We start from the raw sequence: 19,836 nt of genomic DNA, 5'->3' as shown, positions 1-19,836 counted from the left end.
ATGACTTCCTTAAATGCCTCATAAAAGATGAATTCCTGATTTGAAGGCAGTAGGTATTTGAGGCCATGCCTTTATGTGGATTGAAAACTAGTTAATGAGTGGAGCACAGACCAGGGGCAAATGCTCATTTTGGAGTGCTTGTTCACGGATGATGCAATTATTGGAGAATTAGGAAGCCCTGAAATTTTTATCAAGGAAATTAAAAAGGACTTCAGGCTAAAAGAAATTAAACTTTATGGATGGCTAGAGAAAAATACCAGCAGACCTGATACATTCACTTAAAATAAGGCAAAGGGATAGATAAAGTCAACCTAATTGACTGTTTTAGAAAAGAAGTGAAGCAGGAACCAGGGAACACCAGTGGGAACTGTGGAGGAAGGTATTGAAAACAGAGCAGGAGGTACCTTTTGCACAAAGGGTTGTGGGAAAAGCTACCTAGCATGTTTTCAAGGCTGAAATGGCTGAATGGGATCATTGGTTCATTTTTAGCTACTAGCATTCAAATTAAATAGATGTGACAAATGGTCTCCTCTTGATCGTAACATTGCTTAACATTGCAATAGCAATCGTTTTTAGATTTTTACTGGTTTTCATTTTAGGAAGAAACAAGATAGAAATCACATCATACTGTATTTCAAAAAATCAATTAGAAAGATTATGTGAAGATAATATTAATTATTTAAAGAGTCCCACTCAGACCACCTAGGAGACAACTGCATTTTGTTTCTTCAAGCAGGAGTTAGCTTGTTTTGTCTCTGTGGTTCCTCAGTCCTCAGTAATGATGTTCATCGCTGCCCTGAAGATCAGCACTGCTACACTACATTAAGTACCCCTTAAAGAGCACAGAGGGGCTACGCATAGCAAAGAAGTATTCCTACATTCATATGTCATGAAAATTTCATCACATCTCCCATGCTAGCTCACACATTTGCATTTGGCAGTCCATGTTAACATGACTTCTGCAACACAACGACAGCAGTCACAGCTAAGAGAGTACATTTCACATGCAGATTACAAAGGACATCAATACCCAAGTGAGAATAATACAGTCTTAAGGCTACCTCTTCAAACACACAACGCTTTAAGAAAGTGTATTAATATTGTGTATGTTAGAGGCCATATTCATAAAACTCAGTCCCAAATCCATTTCTGCTACTTTCATGCCAAAGTATTTCTTTTTAACTTTGAAGTAGTTCTTTTCTTCACTGGACCTCCAATGTGGAGGTAGGGTTACCACCTATCGCCTGTGTCCTCTTGTTGGCAGTGATGACAACATGCCATTTGTAACGCGCACCACTGAGCCAGCTTCCTTTTTTCTCACCATCGAATGCCGGCCTGATGAGTCTCTCGCCAGCACTGTATTGCACACTGCTAGAGACGGGGGCTCACTGCTGCACAGCAAACTGAAGACACCCTGGCTAAGAGCACCAAGCACGAAGGCCGTCTTGGGGAATGTCAGCCACAATCCTCCAGGAGCTCACACCCCCAGTGCATTAGCTGGAAGAGCTGACGTGATTTGAACTCTTCCGGACAACTGTAACGTAGAGGGGAAGTGAAGTGCGTTTGAATCCGGCTGCAGGCCTGCTGTTTGGACCAGCTTCTTGTTTCATCTTAGAGTTTTCTTGTTGGATCCCCCCCAAAAATTGAACACCACTTAGTTTCAGCATGTTCTTTTATTATTTTTTGACAGGGAGAGGACAGTGCAATAACTTAAGAATACCAAAAAAAAAGACAATCTTAGAAAGTCACAAACGATTTGCTTTTTTGGCACAAGACCTGCCTGCATTCCCTCCAATCAAGACTGCAAGAGCTAAGTGCGTCCCTCTTCAGCATGGACTCCCCCTCCCCAGGCTGAAGGGGGCCTCTCTCCTCTAACCTACTGTTGTTTTTGCAAAGCTTTCCATTCCTCAAGGCAACACAATGAAGCCACTGGCTGGAAGGTACAGGGGTTGGAACCAATTCCACGCCAAAAAACAGAGGTCATGCTGCAGTACTGACACTGGAAGCCCAGAATAGAATTATGGAATGGATGATTATTGACTTTATGTCATAACAAATACTTTTAATTTCTTGGTTTTTATTGCTGATCTGCCTTTCAGCCTGCAATGAACATCCTTAAAAAAAGCTCACTAATAGGATGCATTAAATGCAAACTTTTATCATGCTACATCATGATTTTTTTGTCTGAAGCCCCCATTATTATGCTAAACATTCTGAAAAATTAACTGAGAAATATCTGGCAGTTTTTATTAGACGATTGCATAACAGGGCACATTTGCAGCACACAGCAGCGGGCTGGTTTGTGAATATCCCACCCTGTCCTTCCCATCACACTTATTAACACCCGGGATAAGGAAGGAAAGAACTTGTTGTACAGCCAACGGATAAATCTTCAGTGCGATCAAAACAGAAATCCTGGCAAACACCCAGCCCAAAGTTCATACACACAAGCACACAGATGAGGAGCTGCAGGTGTGTAATCATTCTGTGCGAGGACCAGAGTCCTGTATCTCTCCAGCAGGAGCTGGAAGAGGAAAGTCTGAGGCATCAGCAAAAAAAAAAATCTTTCAAACAGCACTTTTATAAAAGCTGCAGAAAAGGATCAGCCTTTGAACACAAAGCAGTGGAATATAGTATGGAGTTCTACTGGATGGAGGCCCAAATGATTCATATTCTATTTTACAAGAAGGGTACAGGACCTTAGTTGAACAGCTCTATCATTGAAGAGAACAAGTAAAAGGTTTATTCCGTGCTGAAAAGAGAAGAAAAACACAGCGTTTCAGCTGTGGAGCCTTCTTCGGGTGTGAAGAACGTGCTTGAACTACTCTATTATTTAAGTCTCATTATCGTCATGCTTTTTGGTCTACAACTAATACTAAAGCCATGCTTTGTGTTAATCTACATCATATATATATATGAAGCATGATCCACGGATGATGGTGGTATTTTTCTTTTCTGTTTAGCATAAGACTATAAGCATGGTTAGAAATGAGTCCATTTGACCCATTTGGAATTTAGTAGTTAATGATTCAAGGATTCATTCATTTGTTTCTTGAAAGAAGCCATGGTAGCTTCAGCAACATGGCTGGGTAGCTTGTTCCATATTCCCATAACCCCTGTCTGTCTGTAAAGACAGGACTCCTAGGCTCCATTTTAAAAGTATTTCCCCTTTATTTTGCGCCTTCTGGTTCACATTGCGCTGTCATTGGGCTGAGTTTGTCAACCCCTTTGAGGAATTTGAATACTTCATTCAGATCCCCTAATAGTTTCCACTGTGAGACTAACAAGATTTGGTTGTTCTTTTCAGCCCGTCAGAGTAGGACTTTCCTTCAAGCCCAGAAATGTACTGTACCTCGTCACTGTTTTCAGGACTGATTCCAGAGCAGCAATATCGTTTTGCAACATGGTGGAGCACTGCACAATTTGAAATGCTCTAAAGTCTACACTTTGATTTTGATATTGTATCATTCTGTTTGCCTTTCCAGTGCCAGTGCTAGGTTGATGAAACATGTAAACAAATAAGAGAAATTGCTTTGTGTTCAATAGCTCAGGAAATTACATAGTAACTTAACAACAACGATAACAGTAAGACAGAAACAATAATAATAAAGTGCTTTTCCCTTTTCCAATTCTTGTTGTACTGAGACCTTAACATGCAAGGCATATAGTATTACTGTTAATATCTCTAACACTCCTAAAAGGGAGACAGTCATGTCAGAAGGGTGCAATTCTATTGGACAGTAATTTGGTGGAACATACAACACTACATCTAGTTAACATGGTGGTGAGCTCTACTAATACAATGACTGATAATTACCTAAGCACATTCCTACAGGTGAGCTCCATCCGCTTTTCACAAGGGAGACCCAGTGAGGGAGTTGGTGTCCAGGGCTCATGCAAGCCCTCTGCAAACAGTTGAGGAAGAGCACATAGAAGCAGAGAGGTCCAACCTCTGGCATTCACATTGTTTCAGCTTATTGTACTAAGAGACATTTATTTTCTACAATAATTTTCAGGCGTCTTGCATTCCACGCCTGGCTCAGCTACAGCATCGGGATGAGATCCTTACTTGTGTCCCGTCTGAGAGAAGCCTGTTGCTGCCACTCCCTCAGGCTCCCCTGATGAAGTCATGTGGCGGCTCAGTTGGCGCAGTCTGGCATGTTGGCGCAGTCCTGGCGTAGGACGGAAACGCCTGGGTCAGACGCCCAGTCGCCCTGCCAGAAGTCGCAGGGTTCCAGGCAAGGCAGCGGGTGACAACAGGTGTTGCAATGGGGTCTGCGCACATCTCGGGAGCCACTGGTGAGAAGAGCTGGTGGGGAATGTGGAGGAACTTTATTGCTGAAGGGGGCAGGGCGGCGGGAGGGGCTAGAACTCATCCTCGGAGCTGTCGGCCAGCAGCATCACTCTGTCCTGCCGGCTGCTCATCTCCCTGCGCTGGGGACACAGATCGCCCGAGAGGCGTTCGTTAAAGCCTGGAGACCGTGCAAGATGAAGGGCGGGGCAAGCATGGCAATTTGTCTGACAGTTCTCTCCTATTCTCCCTATGCCCTCATCCACTTTCTCCCTCATCTCCTCCTTCCATTTCTCATCCTGTTCTGTCCCCAAGCTCTCTTTTACCTCCCCACCGCCCACCAACCCCTTACCTTCCTCCTCTCCCGTTTGAAGCTGCTCCTCCTCTTGCGATGCATCACCTTGATGCTGTACAGAGCTCCTAAGATGAAGAGTGCGCCTGCAATCCCTATGCCCACTGGAGCCAGCATCCCAGACACGTAACCTGCCTGCACACATAAGCAGGGGTGAAAGACAAGCCAGCAAGGTTACTAATGCTGCCTAGTAGCCTGAGAGTGGCCTGCACCTGTAGGCTAGCAGTGTGAGTCACACCGAGACAAAGACTGCCGCTCAGCTCAGGTTGCAGTGCCGAAGAGTCAGCTGATGTCTTTACCAGCCCCTTCTCAGAATCATGCAGGTGACCTCCCGCTCTTGAAAGAAAGAGCTGCCTGCTGTGCCAAATATCAATCACAATGTGGTAATCAAAGCACAGTAGTGAAGTCTTATCCCTTAACAGGGTACACATGCCCAGTAGACCTTTATTCTGCAAATTACAGTATGTGACTGGATTAATTAATGCCACAATGGCAGGACATTTTAGTGACTCACTTGCTCTGACATTTTACTCATCTGCTCAGGCAAAAGAGAGACAAGGAGAAGGAGCAGCAGTCTAGGTATTTACCTTGTCTCGTATCTTCTCCACCCAGCTGCGCACTGAAAGGCAAAAGGAAGGCATTATAGCTTATGTATGCAATCACCTCTGAGATACATTCCCATTTACAGATCACCGCGGAAAGGCAGGACATTTCAACATACAACAGTATTGACCCCAGCCTTCAATCACTTACTCAGTGCAAAACGCCCAAAGGGGTGAACCAAGAGGTAAGGAAAGCTTAGGCTCTCCCTCCAGAATTTCAGATCATTCTGCTCACTGGAGGAGAAAAGAATAAATGGCTTCCTAATTAACTAACCACTGTCAGGTTCTGTCCCTGTTTCCAGCATCACTCCTCTCCCTTCCTCCAGCACAACTCCATCCATGGAACCCCTGCCAGCAGCCCCCTATAGCTCCGACACCTCTTGCTCACTGCTAATAAGCCACTTTGTCTGGCCGTGTGTCCAGGTCCAGCATCTCTGCCGGGATAATGGATGCTACTGCAACTCCAGACCTGATTGCTGCTGTTCAGCATTTCAGATTGAAAGGTGCAGTGAACTCACTTCCTTGGCTGAGCTTGCCTTTGAAACAAGCTGGAAAATAATAAAGCCCAAGGACGGACTGTGGAAAACTTCAACAGCATCATGGTAAAATCTAAAAACGTGGCCTGTTTGGTAAGGGCCAAGGGGAACCTGTGCAGTGTGAAGTAAACACATGGTACATGCATGATTCAAGAATATAAAAAGACTGTCCAATAATCTTGCTATGTTTACATTGTGAACTTTTACCAGGGCATACACTGATCCCAAGTTAGATACAACGTAGATACTTCCTGCTGTCCCACATGGGATGTAAAGCTGCAACAATATTGCTCCATTCATCCCTCTCTGTCTTGTGTTATTCCTCCATTGATCCCTGCCTTGTGTAAATGATTTATATCTCAACAAGTAAGTCTCAGCTACTTCTTAACACAAAGTTTAATGGGAGTCTGGAACAAGATCCAGCCACATAGTGGGAACTGATATCCTGAAAATGTTTAAATGACAATGGCACTCCAGCATAGTGGTAGATTATGCTTAATTATATCGGACACGTGGGAATGGTCAAGTAAGGAGAGTTGGTGTTGAATACCGCACTGTTTCATGATCACAGTCAAAATTATTTTTCGCCCTGGTGCTTCCATGGATGGTCTAGGAATACATAGTGCAGCTCTGCTCCAAACGGAAGACAAGAAGGGATTGCGGGATTCGATCATGGCCACCTGTGGGGCCAAGGGCAACATAGCATCACTTCCTAGACTGCAGTGAATTCCACCAGGCCAAAAGACTGGGTCTCGGGTGACTAGTGCACTGCTCCTGCTGGGATTCACTCAAGGGCTCTTAGCACACACAGCGCCACTGCCCAGACAGTGCTGAACTTCACTACATTACAAGACCAGGTTCTCTGCTGTGGGAGACACCCTTGAAACACACTCAGTGCTACAAAGTCCTGTAACACAGCTAATAGAGAAGAACAGCACCCTCAGGACACAGTGTTGACGATAGTGCTGGACATAGAAGTGAGCTAGCAGTGGTAGTTTCACAGCCTTGGAAAGGCTTGGTTTTCAGGACCAAGGATAACCAGAAGCCTGATCTTCTGACAGATAAATTGACTAATAAACTGGGGTTTGTACCAGGGACAAAGGTGGCTTTTTTTTTTTTGCAATCAATGTGTCACTACACATTAAAAAATGCTAATGTTTAGACAAAATTATGAACAAGCATCATCTACCTAATATTAAAAAAAAAACTCAGAGACATCTGCATTGGGATCACAATCTGCCTTCTGATCGCTCGCAGAAAGAAAAATCGAAGCATTACAAAAGATACTGTCTCTGCTCTGAAACCCTCAAGGAAAGAGGTTAGCAAGAGGTATCACTTTCTCTTAGCCTCTTCGGCTCTGACTAGCAATCTGTGTCCACATCTTTCTTAGTAATCCATAAACAATTGGGTTATAATGTGCCTTCTCTGTGACAGAGCAAGATTAGAAAATATCACGCTGTTTTACACGCAACACGTTCTCAAGTCTCTGCAATTGTCTTTTTACGACTCCCTCCAGGGAACAATACCATTTCAGAAGCTTTCCATTAGGGCTGTACCTGTAAAACCACTAATCAATACAAGCCAGGACCCTGAACAACATAGTACAGAATAGCATATAGTAGAAGTTCTCTTTGTTCTTGCATTTTTACTGGATTATCGGATTCCCTGTATATTTCAGTTCTTATTCCTATTAACCCAACAATCAGTGGCAGCCACACCCCATGCGTGTCCTTGGATGGTCAGGAAAACTGATACACTCCGCACTCTGCATTGGCTCCGACTATCTTGGACACTTAGCTGGGATGGAACTCAAATCCATCCTGCTGCAGTGAGATTTACACTCCCATCCCTCTCACACTTCCACGCGTCACTCAGGCATGTACCTGCTCCTTCACATGTCCAGCTCACGACCCTGGCACACTCATTCATGGTCCACGCTCTCCTGCACTGTCCGCTGCAGTCTCTCAACAGGCACACGCTTCTTTCGCACACTCTGCTATAGGCACTCTGCTGGCGGGACTCCCAGATGAAGGCCTAGCATAATGAACGGAGGCTGTGCCCCAACTCGTTTGATGTTGATGAGGTGCCCTTCCCCCACACCCATAGGGAGCTGCTGTTTGAAGATCAAAACGCAAAACAACACATCTACTGCAAAAACAACCTCCCCAGATTTTTCTAACTTCACAGCATACGAGGAGACCAGCTCCTAGACTCAGCATGGGATGAGCCCTGTTTTAAAGACATTTACCAATAAGTGGCTGGCTTTCCATTACAAAGCTCTTAAGGCAAATTAGCATAGTCAGACCCACCGAATGCATTGACAATGATGTTTAAAGCATATGTATCTTTTTTTTTTCTTTGAAATAATTCAGTAAAACATCTGAAAGAGGCCTGGGGCCAGGTTTAGCACATTCAGCACAGGCATACAGACCCACCCACACCTCACCCCGTAACGTTTAATAGGCAGCTCTTCAGAAAATTAGAATCATGACCGTATAAAACCTACATCATAAAATTAACATTCGAGAGAAGCCGCCTCATTTCGTCCATTACGGTGCCAAAAGCACATTATGAGGGACGCCAGAGCCAAGGGAGGAAGCAAGAAGGCCTGAGATCAGTACTGTCGGGAACAAGGACCGGTCCCAGTGTTTCGGATGAAAAATGAACATTAGTATCTCAATCAATGTGACTGGCTTTTTTCCCATCCAGTAAAAGGATTGACAAACAAGAGGATGCAATACCCCCCCTCCCCTCTTGTAAGCTCATTACATGCTGGCCGTACAGTTCAGAGGTGTAACATGTCTTTTCGAGTCTCTGTAGAGGAAAAGGAAATCCATCAGTGAATAAGTAAATATTGCATTAGCACAGACCACCTGGATTTCTGTCACTGTCTGGATCTTGCTCCAGCACAATCTCCAGGCTGAATACACCTGTCCCTGCTCCCATAGTCCAGTCACGTTCTTCCCCAAACTGATCAGATCAATCATTGAGGCATCCATTATGCCGTTTCTGTGTCTTCTTAATTAACAAGCATAAATCCTCAGTTTACACCACAGCTAACAGGCTTTACTGCTTTATTGAAGTGAGCAAGAGGGAACTGTGGCAGGACTGTGGCATGATTGAACTGCAGTAACACAGGCCAGGACAGCAGCTTATTGATGTGTCATTAGAGCAGAAGAAAATGCTATGACAATCTCATAACATGCACAATTATGTGTCAAAAGAAAATAAATGAGACCAGGAAGCCACATTTTTTTGCAATGGGAGTTTTCTTCCGAGCTCTGTTTTGATTAAAACAGCCTGATCAAAATTAAATAGCCGCCAAAGTGTATTTGTCTGTTGGCAAAGTGGAGTGTGGCACACGGTAGTGAGAGAGTCTTTCTAGCCATGGCACCTCTGTAGTGGGCAGCGCAGAGGTCTGTAGCAGAGATGGACTCAATGCCCAGTGACCTGCCCCTGCTCTATGTCCACTGGGCTCAAGAGCCATCTCTCTGCCCAGGGCTGGGGAGGCAGTCCCTGCTTTTGGTTGCCTGTTAACCGCTGTGCTTACTAAGATGCACCGAGAAGGAAGTCCAGGAACAGACATGCTGTTCTGCCATTATTACCTTCATTAGTATGATTCATTTCTCTTGGTTCACACACTCTGTCGTATGCATTTGCCTATTTGCCGATGGCTTTGTCATCGTTCTTTAAAAATAAATACTCCAATAATTGACAGCAATGCCTCGCTTATGAAAATGCACACTTTATGAAAAATAATCTTCCTTGCTGCTATTGCAAAAAAAAAAAAGATGCTGTGGAATTGGCCAGATGTGAAAAATGTCTGTTTAGATGTGCTAATGGGCTCTGATCCGGTTCACTAGGCGTCAGTGAAGACGTGTGTAAAAGAACGTGTCTGGCTGAAGCTGTCCTTACCTCATTAAGGCTGCAGGGTAGGGGTGACCAGTCCTGGTCTTTGAGCATTGGTGTGTCTGCAGGTGTTCTAGGTGTTCTGAAGAGCTGAGACAAGCTGTTCTACTGGTCCAGTTAACCCAGTAACCTGCTGTTCTAGCTCACTAAAAGCTGAATGCACTGAGAACTGGGATTGGACACCCCTACTGTTAGGGGATAAGGCAGGAATTAGTGCTCATTTCCATGATATATCTATTACTGTTTCTCCCTATCTGTGAATACTGAAGCCCCTCTTTCACCGACCAGACAAGTCACAGACTGAGTCTATGAAAATGTTGTAACTGTTTAATAAGTTTCTATTATTCAATTGCCAGAAATCTTTAACTTTTTCAAGATTTTTCTAAAGCATAACTCCTATTAAATTAGTCAAGAGTCTCTGACTCCCTGGACTCTTCAAAATGCAAAGAGCCCCAAAACAGCTGCAGTTATATCAATATACAATTGCTTTTCAATTTCTTCATCTGGAAAACCAGCGCTATTTGCTGTGCAGTTTTAGTCTAGCCCCTGTGTGAGTCTTTCGGGGTCAAAAAAGGAGTCAGCCACCTGTCACCCATTCTGAGTGAGTGGTTATCAGTTGCTAAAGCCGTTATTAATGCCCTCAAAGAAGTGGCTACATATTTGCACTGGGCTTTCAGATGCTTTTAGCAGTTGAAAAAAATATCAGAAAATTCAAAGTAAATCAAATGTTTATTTTTAAGAAACACCCTTATAATATGAGCGATCATTTATTTGGAGACCAAATCAATAATGGCAGAAAACTAACAAGGGAGGAGTAACAGAGAACATGGTTACAAACGGAAGAAGCCATTCATTCCACCTCACCGGCTTGCTAGCTAGAAGTGAGCAGTAGATCTCATTCAAAGAAGTCAGAGTGTCGGCTTCAATGACACAGCTGGGTAGCTTGTTCCATTGTCCCACAAACATTTGCATGAAGATGGAAAGCACAGAAAGAGGGGATGTTCGGACGGAGAGCAAAAGGAGATTAGAAAGTGTAGCAAAGCTACAGTGGCCATGACCTCGTTCATTTTACAGGTCATTTTCACGTGAGCACAGAACTGGAGTACAGGCCATAATTCAGCATATCTCATCAATTGCAGCTGCTGCAATAGCCCCCAACACTATCCTCATTGTCTGTCTTTCAACCTTACACAACACTTTCTGCATATAAAAAAACCCAAATCCAATAGTAAGGAAACCAGTAATGGTGGCAGACCTTACACGCCAGAATACTGGTTCTACACCTAGCACCAGCTAAACCTGAAAGCAGGGACAGGGAGAAAATGGTCGTACAGTACTTTCAAAATCATTTATTGGATCTGGCTATTTCCGTTGTCTTTTATTAATGTGATTTTACTGTATGAAAACTGCATGTGAGGTTGAGAGCCTCAAGAATACAATACAGAATAATTCTGTAAGTCCTTGAATTAAAATAAGTGCTGAAATACACAGGCATTAAAATCGAAAGACACAAATGTCTGTTTTGCTACTGTGTCGGGAGAATAAACCCGAGAGCTTAATGCCCCCTGCTGGGCATGCTGACTGCAGCTCAGGGGTTTTTCTAAGCATCTTTACCAACACCTGCTGGACAGAGCTGAAATCGACAATCCAATGCAGAACAATCTCACAGCCAGGAGCAGTCGCCAAAGGCTGCAGAAATCTGTGATGACACGTGTAGTCTTCCTGAATCGTTCTGTGTGACACTGCAGATGACAGTCGACTGTTCTTATCTTTCAGGACATTCGCTGGATGGTTGACATGCCTCACTCCCTGGGGAATTCTGCAGAACCAGAATTTTCTGCAGAATCACATGTCTCCTGCATAATATGTTACATAGAGGATATCATTAATATGATGCATGATTATTATGTTGATATTTGGGCTTTTAAAAAAATAGCATTTCTTAGATATTCATGACTGAACTTACTCCAAATAGTTGGGAGACAAGTGGTTCAGCAGGAAGCTCTGAATTTGTAGTATCCTATAGCAATGGTTCCCAGCCCTGGTCCTGGAGAAACAGTCTGCTGTTTTCCATTCTAGCTGAGGTCTACATCTCCAGTGACAATTTAAGACTTATCTGACCTGTTTGTCGTTTCCAACAACTTCAGCAAACAGAACTTCGCACAGCTTCTCCTCAGCTTGCTTGTAACTTGCTGTTACTTCTGACCAAACAGTTGATTAACTAATAGCGTACACACAGGTGACGATGTACCAGACACGTCAGCTGTCAGTGTCTGTTCCCTCCAAAGAGGACCAAAGGGTTACATTTCAGACAGCACACCTGAGTCAGCTCTCAGACTCTTGATACAAAGATGATACCAACTACACTTCACATTTTAATTTTTAAGAGCTGAAAACAGATTTACAAATACCTCCTACTTGAACTAGACTACTTGAAGTATTAACTACTACTACCAAGAACCAAGTACCATACTACTACCTACTTGAACTACTTCAGATTTACAAATATACTTCAAACTGAAAACTGAAATCAATTAGCCTGAAATTGGGTGGAGCAGTAACCAGAACATACTGTACGGTGTTCTTCCAGGACCAGGGCTGGGAACTGCTGACCTACAGAATGAAGTTATGTGATGGGCAGGGACCTAATGAGTGCCTAGTGTAGTGGGATTTTGGCCATTAATTCATGTGTTTAGCGTTTGTTACCATATTTAAATGAATGATGGTACAAGCCCGAAATAGTAAAAGGAAGTACTGTGCAATTGGACCCTTTAACACGAAAGGATAATTAATGGATAATCACTGCATGTACCCATGGAAACATTTTCATTACATTCACCTTACTATGCTCTGAAAGTTAAAGTCCCGGAACAACTTAAAAGATTCTCATATAAAGCATTATTTGATCATTTTCATAACTGTCAAATCAATTCTGTCACTTACTGCTGCTTTATGATGATCTTTATGCTAACTTATTTCTCAGTATAGGGTTTACCAATGCTTCTGACACCTTCCATTATACCAACACTGGAGCAGTGTACTAAACATAGAAATTAGCCCTATTACCTATATCAAAATGGCTGAAGGTTCAGAACCTAACGAAAGAAAGGATCAGCCTTCGTTCCACCTGTCTGATGAGTGTGAAGTTCAAAATATCTGCCAAGCACCACCACATTTTGAAGAGCAAGTCTGGTCCCCTTTGACCCTAGTCAATGTCCCAGACTCCCTCACTTACCCAGGCCCTGGTTGTGCTGTACCCACTGAGAGCTGGAGGGCAGTCGGTAGGGAGTATGGCTGAAAGAGGGTGTTGGAGTGCTGACAAGCTCTGCTTGGTCCTCGTGACTCTCCTCTTCCTCAGATTCCTCAGTCTCTTCGTCCTCCTCATCCTCTTTGTCTCGCTCCTCTGAAACACAAAAGCCACGGTGCTCACTGGCTATAATCGACATCGACACTGTGTATTTGAGCAGCTCACCAGTCTGCATCCCGTTTAAGGATGAGAGATGCTTTTACAGCCTTTCTAATAGCACTGCAAAGAAGCAAAGCGTGTTTTCTTACAGGTGCATGTTCTGAAGCTTCAGACATTCTGTGCGAACGCTAGAATAAAAGGAATGACATTTTCAAAACAAAGAAGCTCAGCTAGGAAAATGCGAGTGAGCATTAAGACAGAGAGACGCATGCTGAAACAATTTTTAGAAAAGAAAGTTATTTACTCTTTCAATGGGAGGTTGCCCGATATACACATTCTACCTTCTGACTCCAGCTTCTCCAGGTCTTCCAGTCCTGACTCAGGTCTCAGAGTGGAGCGGCTGGTTGTCTTGGGTATAGTTGTGAGGAAAGGTTGCTCAGAAGAAGTTCCAGAGGGTGGGGTTTCAGGAGTACTGGGAAGGGCTTCCTCCAGAGTACTAGTTGTATCTAGTTCTGTTGCAATGAGTAGAGAAAGCAGATTGCGGTTTTGTGGAAGAGTTCTCATAAGAACTTTAGCATGAAGCAAGCATGATAAACTTTACACATACATACACATGCAGCTGCTTATCCATAATAAACAGTGCTCTATACTTTACAGATACTTTGGTATAATTATTGGGGTATTACAATCAAGCTGAGGATAAACATTCACCTAGCAGAACTCTTTTTTCACCAGAATACAGTTTTCTGTTTCTAAAAATTGAATACAATAAAGCACTGGATCTGATTTCTCTGGGTGGTCTGCTTTCTTTTCACAGACCAAAGACATTCAGATTAGGTTAACTGGCATCTGTAAATTGTCACTATATGAGCGCATGTGTGTGTGTGCCCTGTGATGGGCTGGCAGGTTGCCTAGGGTGTTCCCCGCCTTGTGTTCATTGGCTACAGCTCATTACAACCCAGTATTGGCTAATGTATTTGGCAAATGGATGGATGGAAACAATACAAACTAAGTCCAGTGTCTCACCTTCAAACCCGATGTTCCAATTCTCCAGGTTTGGACCTAGAGCAGGGGACGTGATTGATGTCATCAGAGGAGGCCCCACTTCTTCCGAGATCTCTGAGCTAGCCGTCTGTAATGCCAGGGAGGGCCCAGCAGGGAGTACAGTGACGGGCGCCCCTGACAGGGACTCCTTTAGGGCTCCATTAGGGGAAGCAGCACTTGTCCCCTCTGGCAGCAGTGAATACGCATTAGAAATCCTTGTGACAAACGACTGTGATCCCTGTGGGGGTCCGTCAGGGGGCAGAGTTACTAATACTTCTGATAGTAGTGGGTAGTTGTCAGCAACAGTGTAAACTGAAGGCTCAAAGAGCAGTGGGATTTCCTCAGGTAGTGGTGTCCACTCCACCTCGGGGTCTAGGATGGTACCCTCTGTGCCAACGTTGCTCCATGAAATGTCCACTGTCTTGGCTGTGACAGGGAGAGACTCCACAGAGTTTGTAGTTAACAATGTGGAATGGGGAGCACTGACCTTTACAGTCACAGGTGGGGACTCTGCCACTATTTAAAAAAAGAACATCAGGTTTTAAACACTTGAACATGTAAATTATATATATACATGAAACATCTCAGTAAAAAGTTCTCCCTCTAACTGTGTAATTCCCTTAGGAGCTTTTGTCTCAGTCTCATACTCCTGTTTTCACCACAGAGTCTCAAATAGCAATTAATTAGCCCAGCTTTCACTCGTGTTGGAACTCAGAGCAAGGCAAATTAAGGCGAGAGGCTTTAATTAATGAAGATAATCAAACGCTATCACTGCTGCATGACTGCATTTCTGTGTTTAATACACAGAGCTCTGCGTTTGATACAGCAACACACAATTAGCGACGATACTTAAGTATGATTCGGCAGTCCACTGTTTACTCAGGAAAGCAAAAACGTGCTCTTTGTGGAGTTCTCAGTAAGGCTATGTGCCGTGTTATGGAACAGAACTATAACAATGAGATATCTGTTCCTTTGGATTGTTGCTGCTTAAATGGGACCGGATTTCCACCAAGTAAACAACACTGTCCTCATTCTGTCATGGATTTTAGAGAATTCAAACATGGCCTCATTCTAAGCAGAATCAGTTGTAATTTAAGTCCAATACACAATTTTATCTTCAGACACCTACAGTAATTTGGAATGCATTCACTTCAGTTTTAAACCAGAACACATTTTGAAACCATCTCACTGAGAATGCCCAGACAAAACACTGAACCTCTGAAGAGATTAACATTTTGCATATCACAAACCCCACACTTACTTCCAGTCTGATGCACCAGATCTTCTGCCTGAGGGCCAGCAGAGACAGCCAGCCAGCTTTCCCCAGCCAGTCTGTTGCTAGGCCCCCATCCTCCTGTGGGGTGCACTGTGGGAATGGAGGATGCTGGCCCCGGGTCTTCATAGGTGCTGGCCTGTAACAAGCTCTCTCCTGGGCTAGCCGTCAGCCCTGGAGAGCTGCTGGAGGTGAGGCTCAGGTTTGGCCTGGGGCTCGATGGAGCAATTGTAGCCCTGTTTTCTCTCAGTTCTGGTGCCAGAGATGTAAAATGCTGGGATTCATCCTGTTCTACAGTCAGCCTAACCTCTGAAACAAGTCTGACTGTGGAGGAAGTGCTGTGTGAGAAGAAAGGTGTCCTGTCCAGCAAGGTCAGGCTTGCCATTTCACTTGTATCACTTAGTGTTCCTTTATTTTGGGTTCTGTCATGTATTCCAGTGGGACTAGGAAGCTTTGCGTAAGATAGCAATCCTGTTTTTCTCTCTCTCTCACTTGGCATTTCTTCATTTTCATTCCCATCAGTGTATTGAGCCCATGGATGTTGGCTATTCCCTGTTTTTGCCAAAAGGGCTGTATCAGACTCCTGTTCTTCTTGACCCTGAAACCCAGGAACATCAAGGTTTGTGGCCTCCATGTTGTCTGACAAGTCTGTCTCTCTCCCTTCTGACACCACCGGTGCCTCTGCCTGGCGAGGCCGTTCCTGTCCAGCTGTACTCAATCTGAATGGCCTGGAGGTTGTCATCACAATCTTAGCACCTACAGTCCTAACAGTGTCTGATTCCCAATTTTTAGCTTGGAGAGATTCACTTAAAGCAACGCCTGTGGCGTTTGATCCCGTAGCATCAAAACTCTCTACCTCACTAGGCAGGGTCCCCAGACCCTCTTCAATGTTTTTCTGGCTCCGATCCTGGGCAAGTCTCCCCACTCCAGGTCCATCCTCCCTCCTCCTCTCCAGCACCTGATTGAGGGATCCTATTGGAGTTGAGAACTGGCTTTCACCGGCCTCCATTGTGACTGTATTCTCCCACAAACCCAAATGACTGTGACTGTCATCTTTGCCCGCCTGTGCAGCTGGGGTGTCTTGGTACCTGTCCAGTGCTGCCTTTCCTAATGAAGCACCTCCCCGTTCTGGGCCACCGCTGTCTTTCATGACAGCAGGGGTTGGCATTCCACTACGTTCTCCGTACAGAGGAGTGGGGCTGAAAGCACTGCTCTCAACACGCAGCCCTGAGCTCCTCAGGCCAGCCTTTAGCCCTTGTGTTTGATGGGACACTTCGCTCCCACCGAACAGAGCTGGCTGGCTGGTCGGCCACCTGCTTTTTGACCCTCCGCCGAATCCGATCCTTAACTCGCTCGTCTTCTCTGCGCTCAGAGTGAGGGTCTGGATTGAAGGTGGCGTAGGTTTTGTAGATATGGAACTGAGGCCAAGGAAAAAACCCTCAGCAACAGCTGCACTGGGCTTCTTCTCTCCGACCATCGGCGAGCCCACCCCAAGCAACCCCAGGGGTTGCCCCCCCTTGCTGGTGCTGTCTCCATCCCTTCGGGAGGGCGTAGCTAACTCCTTCGTTTGCACTGGTCTGGCACCAGCCAGAGCACACCACCAGGCGAGAAGGAGGAGTCGCAGTGTCATGGAACACTCCATTTCTCAGAGCAAGCTGGGTGTGGAGGCTGCCATCGATGGTGAAGATCACACCCCGGTCATCGTGAAGAGCTCGGGGAACAAAGACAAGAAGAGGTGTGAGTGATTAATATCCTTCCTGCAAAACATCTTGAAAATATTATTATTGCTACTCATTTTCCCCTAAAGGAATGTAGGCATTTTTTGTATTATCGTTCCATCCAGCCATCTTCTAACCACTTTATCCGGTACAGGTTTGCGGGGGAGCCAGAGCCTATCCCAGCAAGCAATGGGCCCAAGGCGGGATACACGCTGGATGGGACGCCAGTCCATGGCGGGGCAGACACACTCACACTCGGACCAGTATGTTTTTGGACTGTGGAAGGAAACCAGGGCACGTGGCGAAAACACACGCGAACCCAGAGAGAACATTCAAACTCCACACAGATAGCGCCTCAGTCCCGGAATTGAACCCAAGTCCCCAGTGCTGCGAGGCTGCAATGCTAACCACTGCTGTATTATCGTTGCCTAATTCAATTACAGCTTTAACATTTCTTGAAAAGACAGCATGGTCGTATTTGTTCTTGCCAGCTGTGTAAATGCCTTCCTACAGCGAAGAAAAACTAACATGCTTCCAGACACACAAAACACACAAGTCAGAAGGCCTGCGTAGACTGCCGTCAGTCAGTCTGCTGGCTGCTGCTTTATGGGCCTCAGATCAATTAGGGTTCATCAGTTAGGATACAATTCAAATGAAATAGAGTTTTGTATTTCTCTTTAAGTCATCAGCCTTCTCCCTATCTCATAACTGAACCAAACATAAGTGGAACATAAGTTCCCAGGGGCTTTAGCATACTGTATAGACAGGCCATTGAGCTGTTTTATCGTTTACTTTACAGCCTCCTCTCCCCTCTCACAAGCCGTCCACGCTCTCTTAAAGTTTAATAACATGTTATTTTAAATAGTGCAGTATTAATGATTCTGTTACTAAAACGTGATTGTGTAAGCTTTTCATTTTGAAGCACAATGATCGCAATGTCAGTGAATGGCTTCGGGAGCATTTTGACTGCATGAGCTACACGATGTAACTGGGAACAAGCTCAAAGACAAACCGCCCGATCAAAGCAAAGGCCGATTCCTAGTTTTGCCATCTTCCACAGACAAGCGCCCCGCAGACAGTTTGAGCTCAGAAGACACAAAGACGCCAGCAACTCCCTTCAGAACACGGCGCTCCCATGTTCTTGTGTTCAATTCCGAAGACACAACAAAAGATGAGGCACTTAGTCCAAGCCAGAAGCAGATCTTGTATTTTTCCATATCGGTTTCTCCGTCCTGTCCGCATCAATCAAGCTTTCGTTTCATGAATACGTGCTTTTCCACAGAGGAAATTCCTATTGTTGTTAGATGACTACATTATGTAACAATGGCCACATCCCAATAAGACACACCTTTAATTCTTCAGTTAAGACAATGGCCCTGCGCTTACTTGCACTTGCACAGGCTTGGAAGGTTTGGAAGCCGAGTACTGTACGTGCGAACTGACACCCCTGCTCCCGGCGCAGAAAGCTGAGTTTTAATCATAGCCGAGATTAATAACGAAAGCCGACTTTCCAGCATTCTCATCAATGTACATTACAGTTCCTAGCTGTAGGGTAGGTCGAGATAGCCTCACCTGCTATTACCACGTCGTACAAACACGCAGTGTCTATGTATTAAAGCAAACCAACAAAATCCACAAATATCGTAGCTTATGGATATACAGCATACATTTTGTGCGTGTATTAAAGGTATCTATCCTCAAACAATAATAAACCCCCCGTTTAAATAAAACCGTTTTTCTGAACAACACCAACACATTAAACTGTAGTGGAGAATCATCATGCCTCATTAAGTCGGCAGTGAAAACAACAGCCAGAATAAGATTACAACACAATAAACGCTTTTGTACTTACTGTACCTGTCGATATCTATTTATGTCATTTCGTAGAACCGCCGTTTTGGTAGAGACGCCAGGACTGCGACAAAGTCTTCTCTATGGCGATTTAATAACAGAAATAGTCGTTATCGGTCCGGCAGCTGGCGCCGAGACCGTAAGGTAGGGGTGTGAGGGGTCTGTATGTGTGGGTCTGTAGCTGGTGAGTGGATGGACGTGTGATTCTGAGCTGTGTGTGCGTGACTGGCGACTGCAGTCTATAGGAGCTTCTGTAAAAAAAAAAGAGACAATTGCAAGGCAACTGTGTTATTCTGGGATTCTTTTTTTTTATCTTCTTCACATCATGAAAAAAAATTAAGCACAACCATATTTCGTCCTGGGATCAATACTTCCGTCTTCCTACACATCTGAGCTGAAAATAGCTCACGCAGCTATTAAAAAAAGGGCGACAAAACCGTATCAGATAATTATAAACCCATACTGTACACTTCACATCTATTCCGTTTAGGGTGATTGAAACAGTAAGTAGAACTAGGTGTGGTAATGGGTATATGAGGGTTCTTCAGGCCTTCCAAAAATGAATATGTTGAATTTTAGGAAGCTGATTTGAAAAATGTGAACACAGCACACATTGTGCTTTTGTGCAGTACTTTTATTGTGCTCAGGTTGAATGATTGACTAAAACAACTAGCAGTCTAAGTACAGCAGGACAAACTCAACTAAAATACAAAAGAAAATTATAGCTCTGTAAAATCAGACACCACAGATAGGTAAGACTGTAGATATCCCTTAAAACAGCTGTACTCTCCCTAATTGAATCTTCCAGAGTTCTAAATGTGATAATCCTGCCTCCATTTATCCCACCCGCAGGG

The 19,836-nt window shown here is 44.4% G+C and overlaps 1 protein-coding gene across 2 annotated transcripts; it reads right to left on the bottom strand.

The window, feature by feature from the left end:
• Positions 1-1,657: 1,657 nt before the first annotated feature.
• armh4 (armadillo like helical domain containing 4) lies at positions 1,658-19,219 on the bottom strand. Of its 2 annotated transcripts, XM_088925090.1 has the most exons (8): positions 18,984-19,219; positions 15,402-17,124; positions 14,123-14,656; positions 13,438-13,608; positions 12,926-13,093; positions 5,231-5,262; positions 4,644-4,778; positions 1,658-4,434 (listed from the first exon to the last, which is right to left on the bottom strand). In XM_088925090.1, exons 2-8 carry the CDS (start codon positions 17,053-17,055, stop codon positions 4,366-4,368), a joined length of 2,763 nt encoding a protein of 920 aa, XP_088781216.1. In that variant the 5' UTR covers positions 17,056-17,124; positions 18,984-19,219; the 3' UTR covers positions 1,658-4,365. The 2 variants fall into 2 exon arrangements, with proteins under 2 accessions (XP_088781216.1, XP_088781215.1); XM_088925089.1 differs by lacking the exon at positions 4,644-4,778 and having other exon boundaries at positions 18,984-19,218.
• Positions 19,220-19,836: the final 617 nt, after the last annotated feature.

Source organism: Atractosteus spatula, chromosome 9, assembly GCF_055471065.1.
Source record: "Atractosteus spatula isolate fAtrSpa1 chromosome 9, fAtrSpa1.hap1, whole genome shotgun sequence".
Taxonomy (NCBI): domain Eukaryota; kingdom Metazoa; phylum Chordata; class Actinopteri; order Semionotiformes; family Lepisosteidae; genus Atractosteus; species Atractosteus spatula.
Note: the sequence above shows the minus strand (reverse complement) of the source record. Positions and strands in the feature narration are given on the sequence as shown.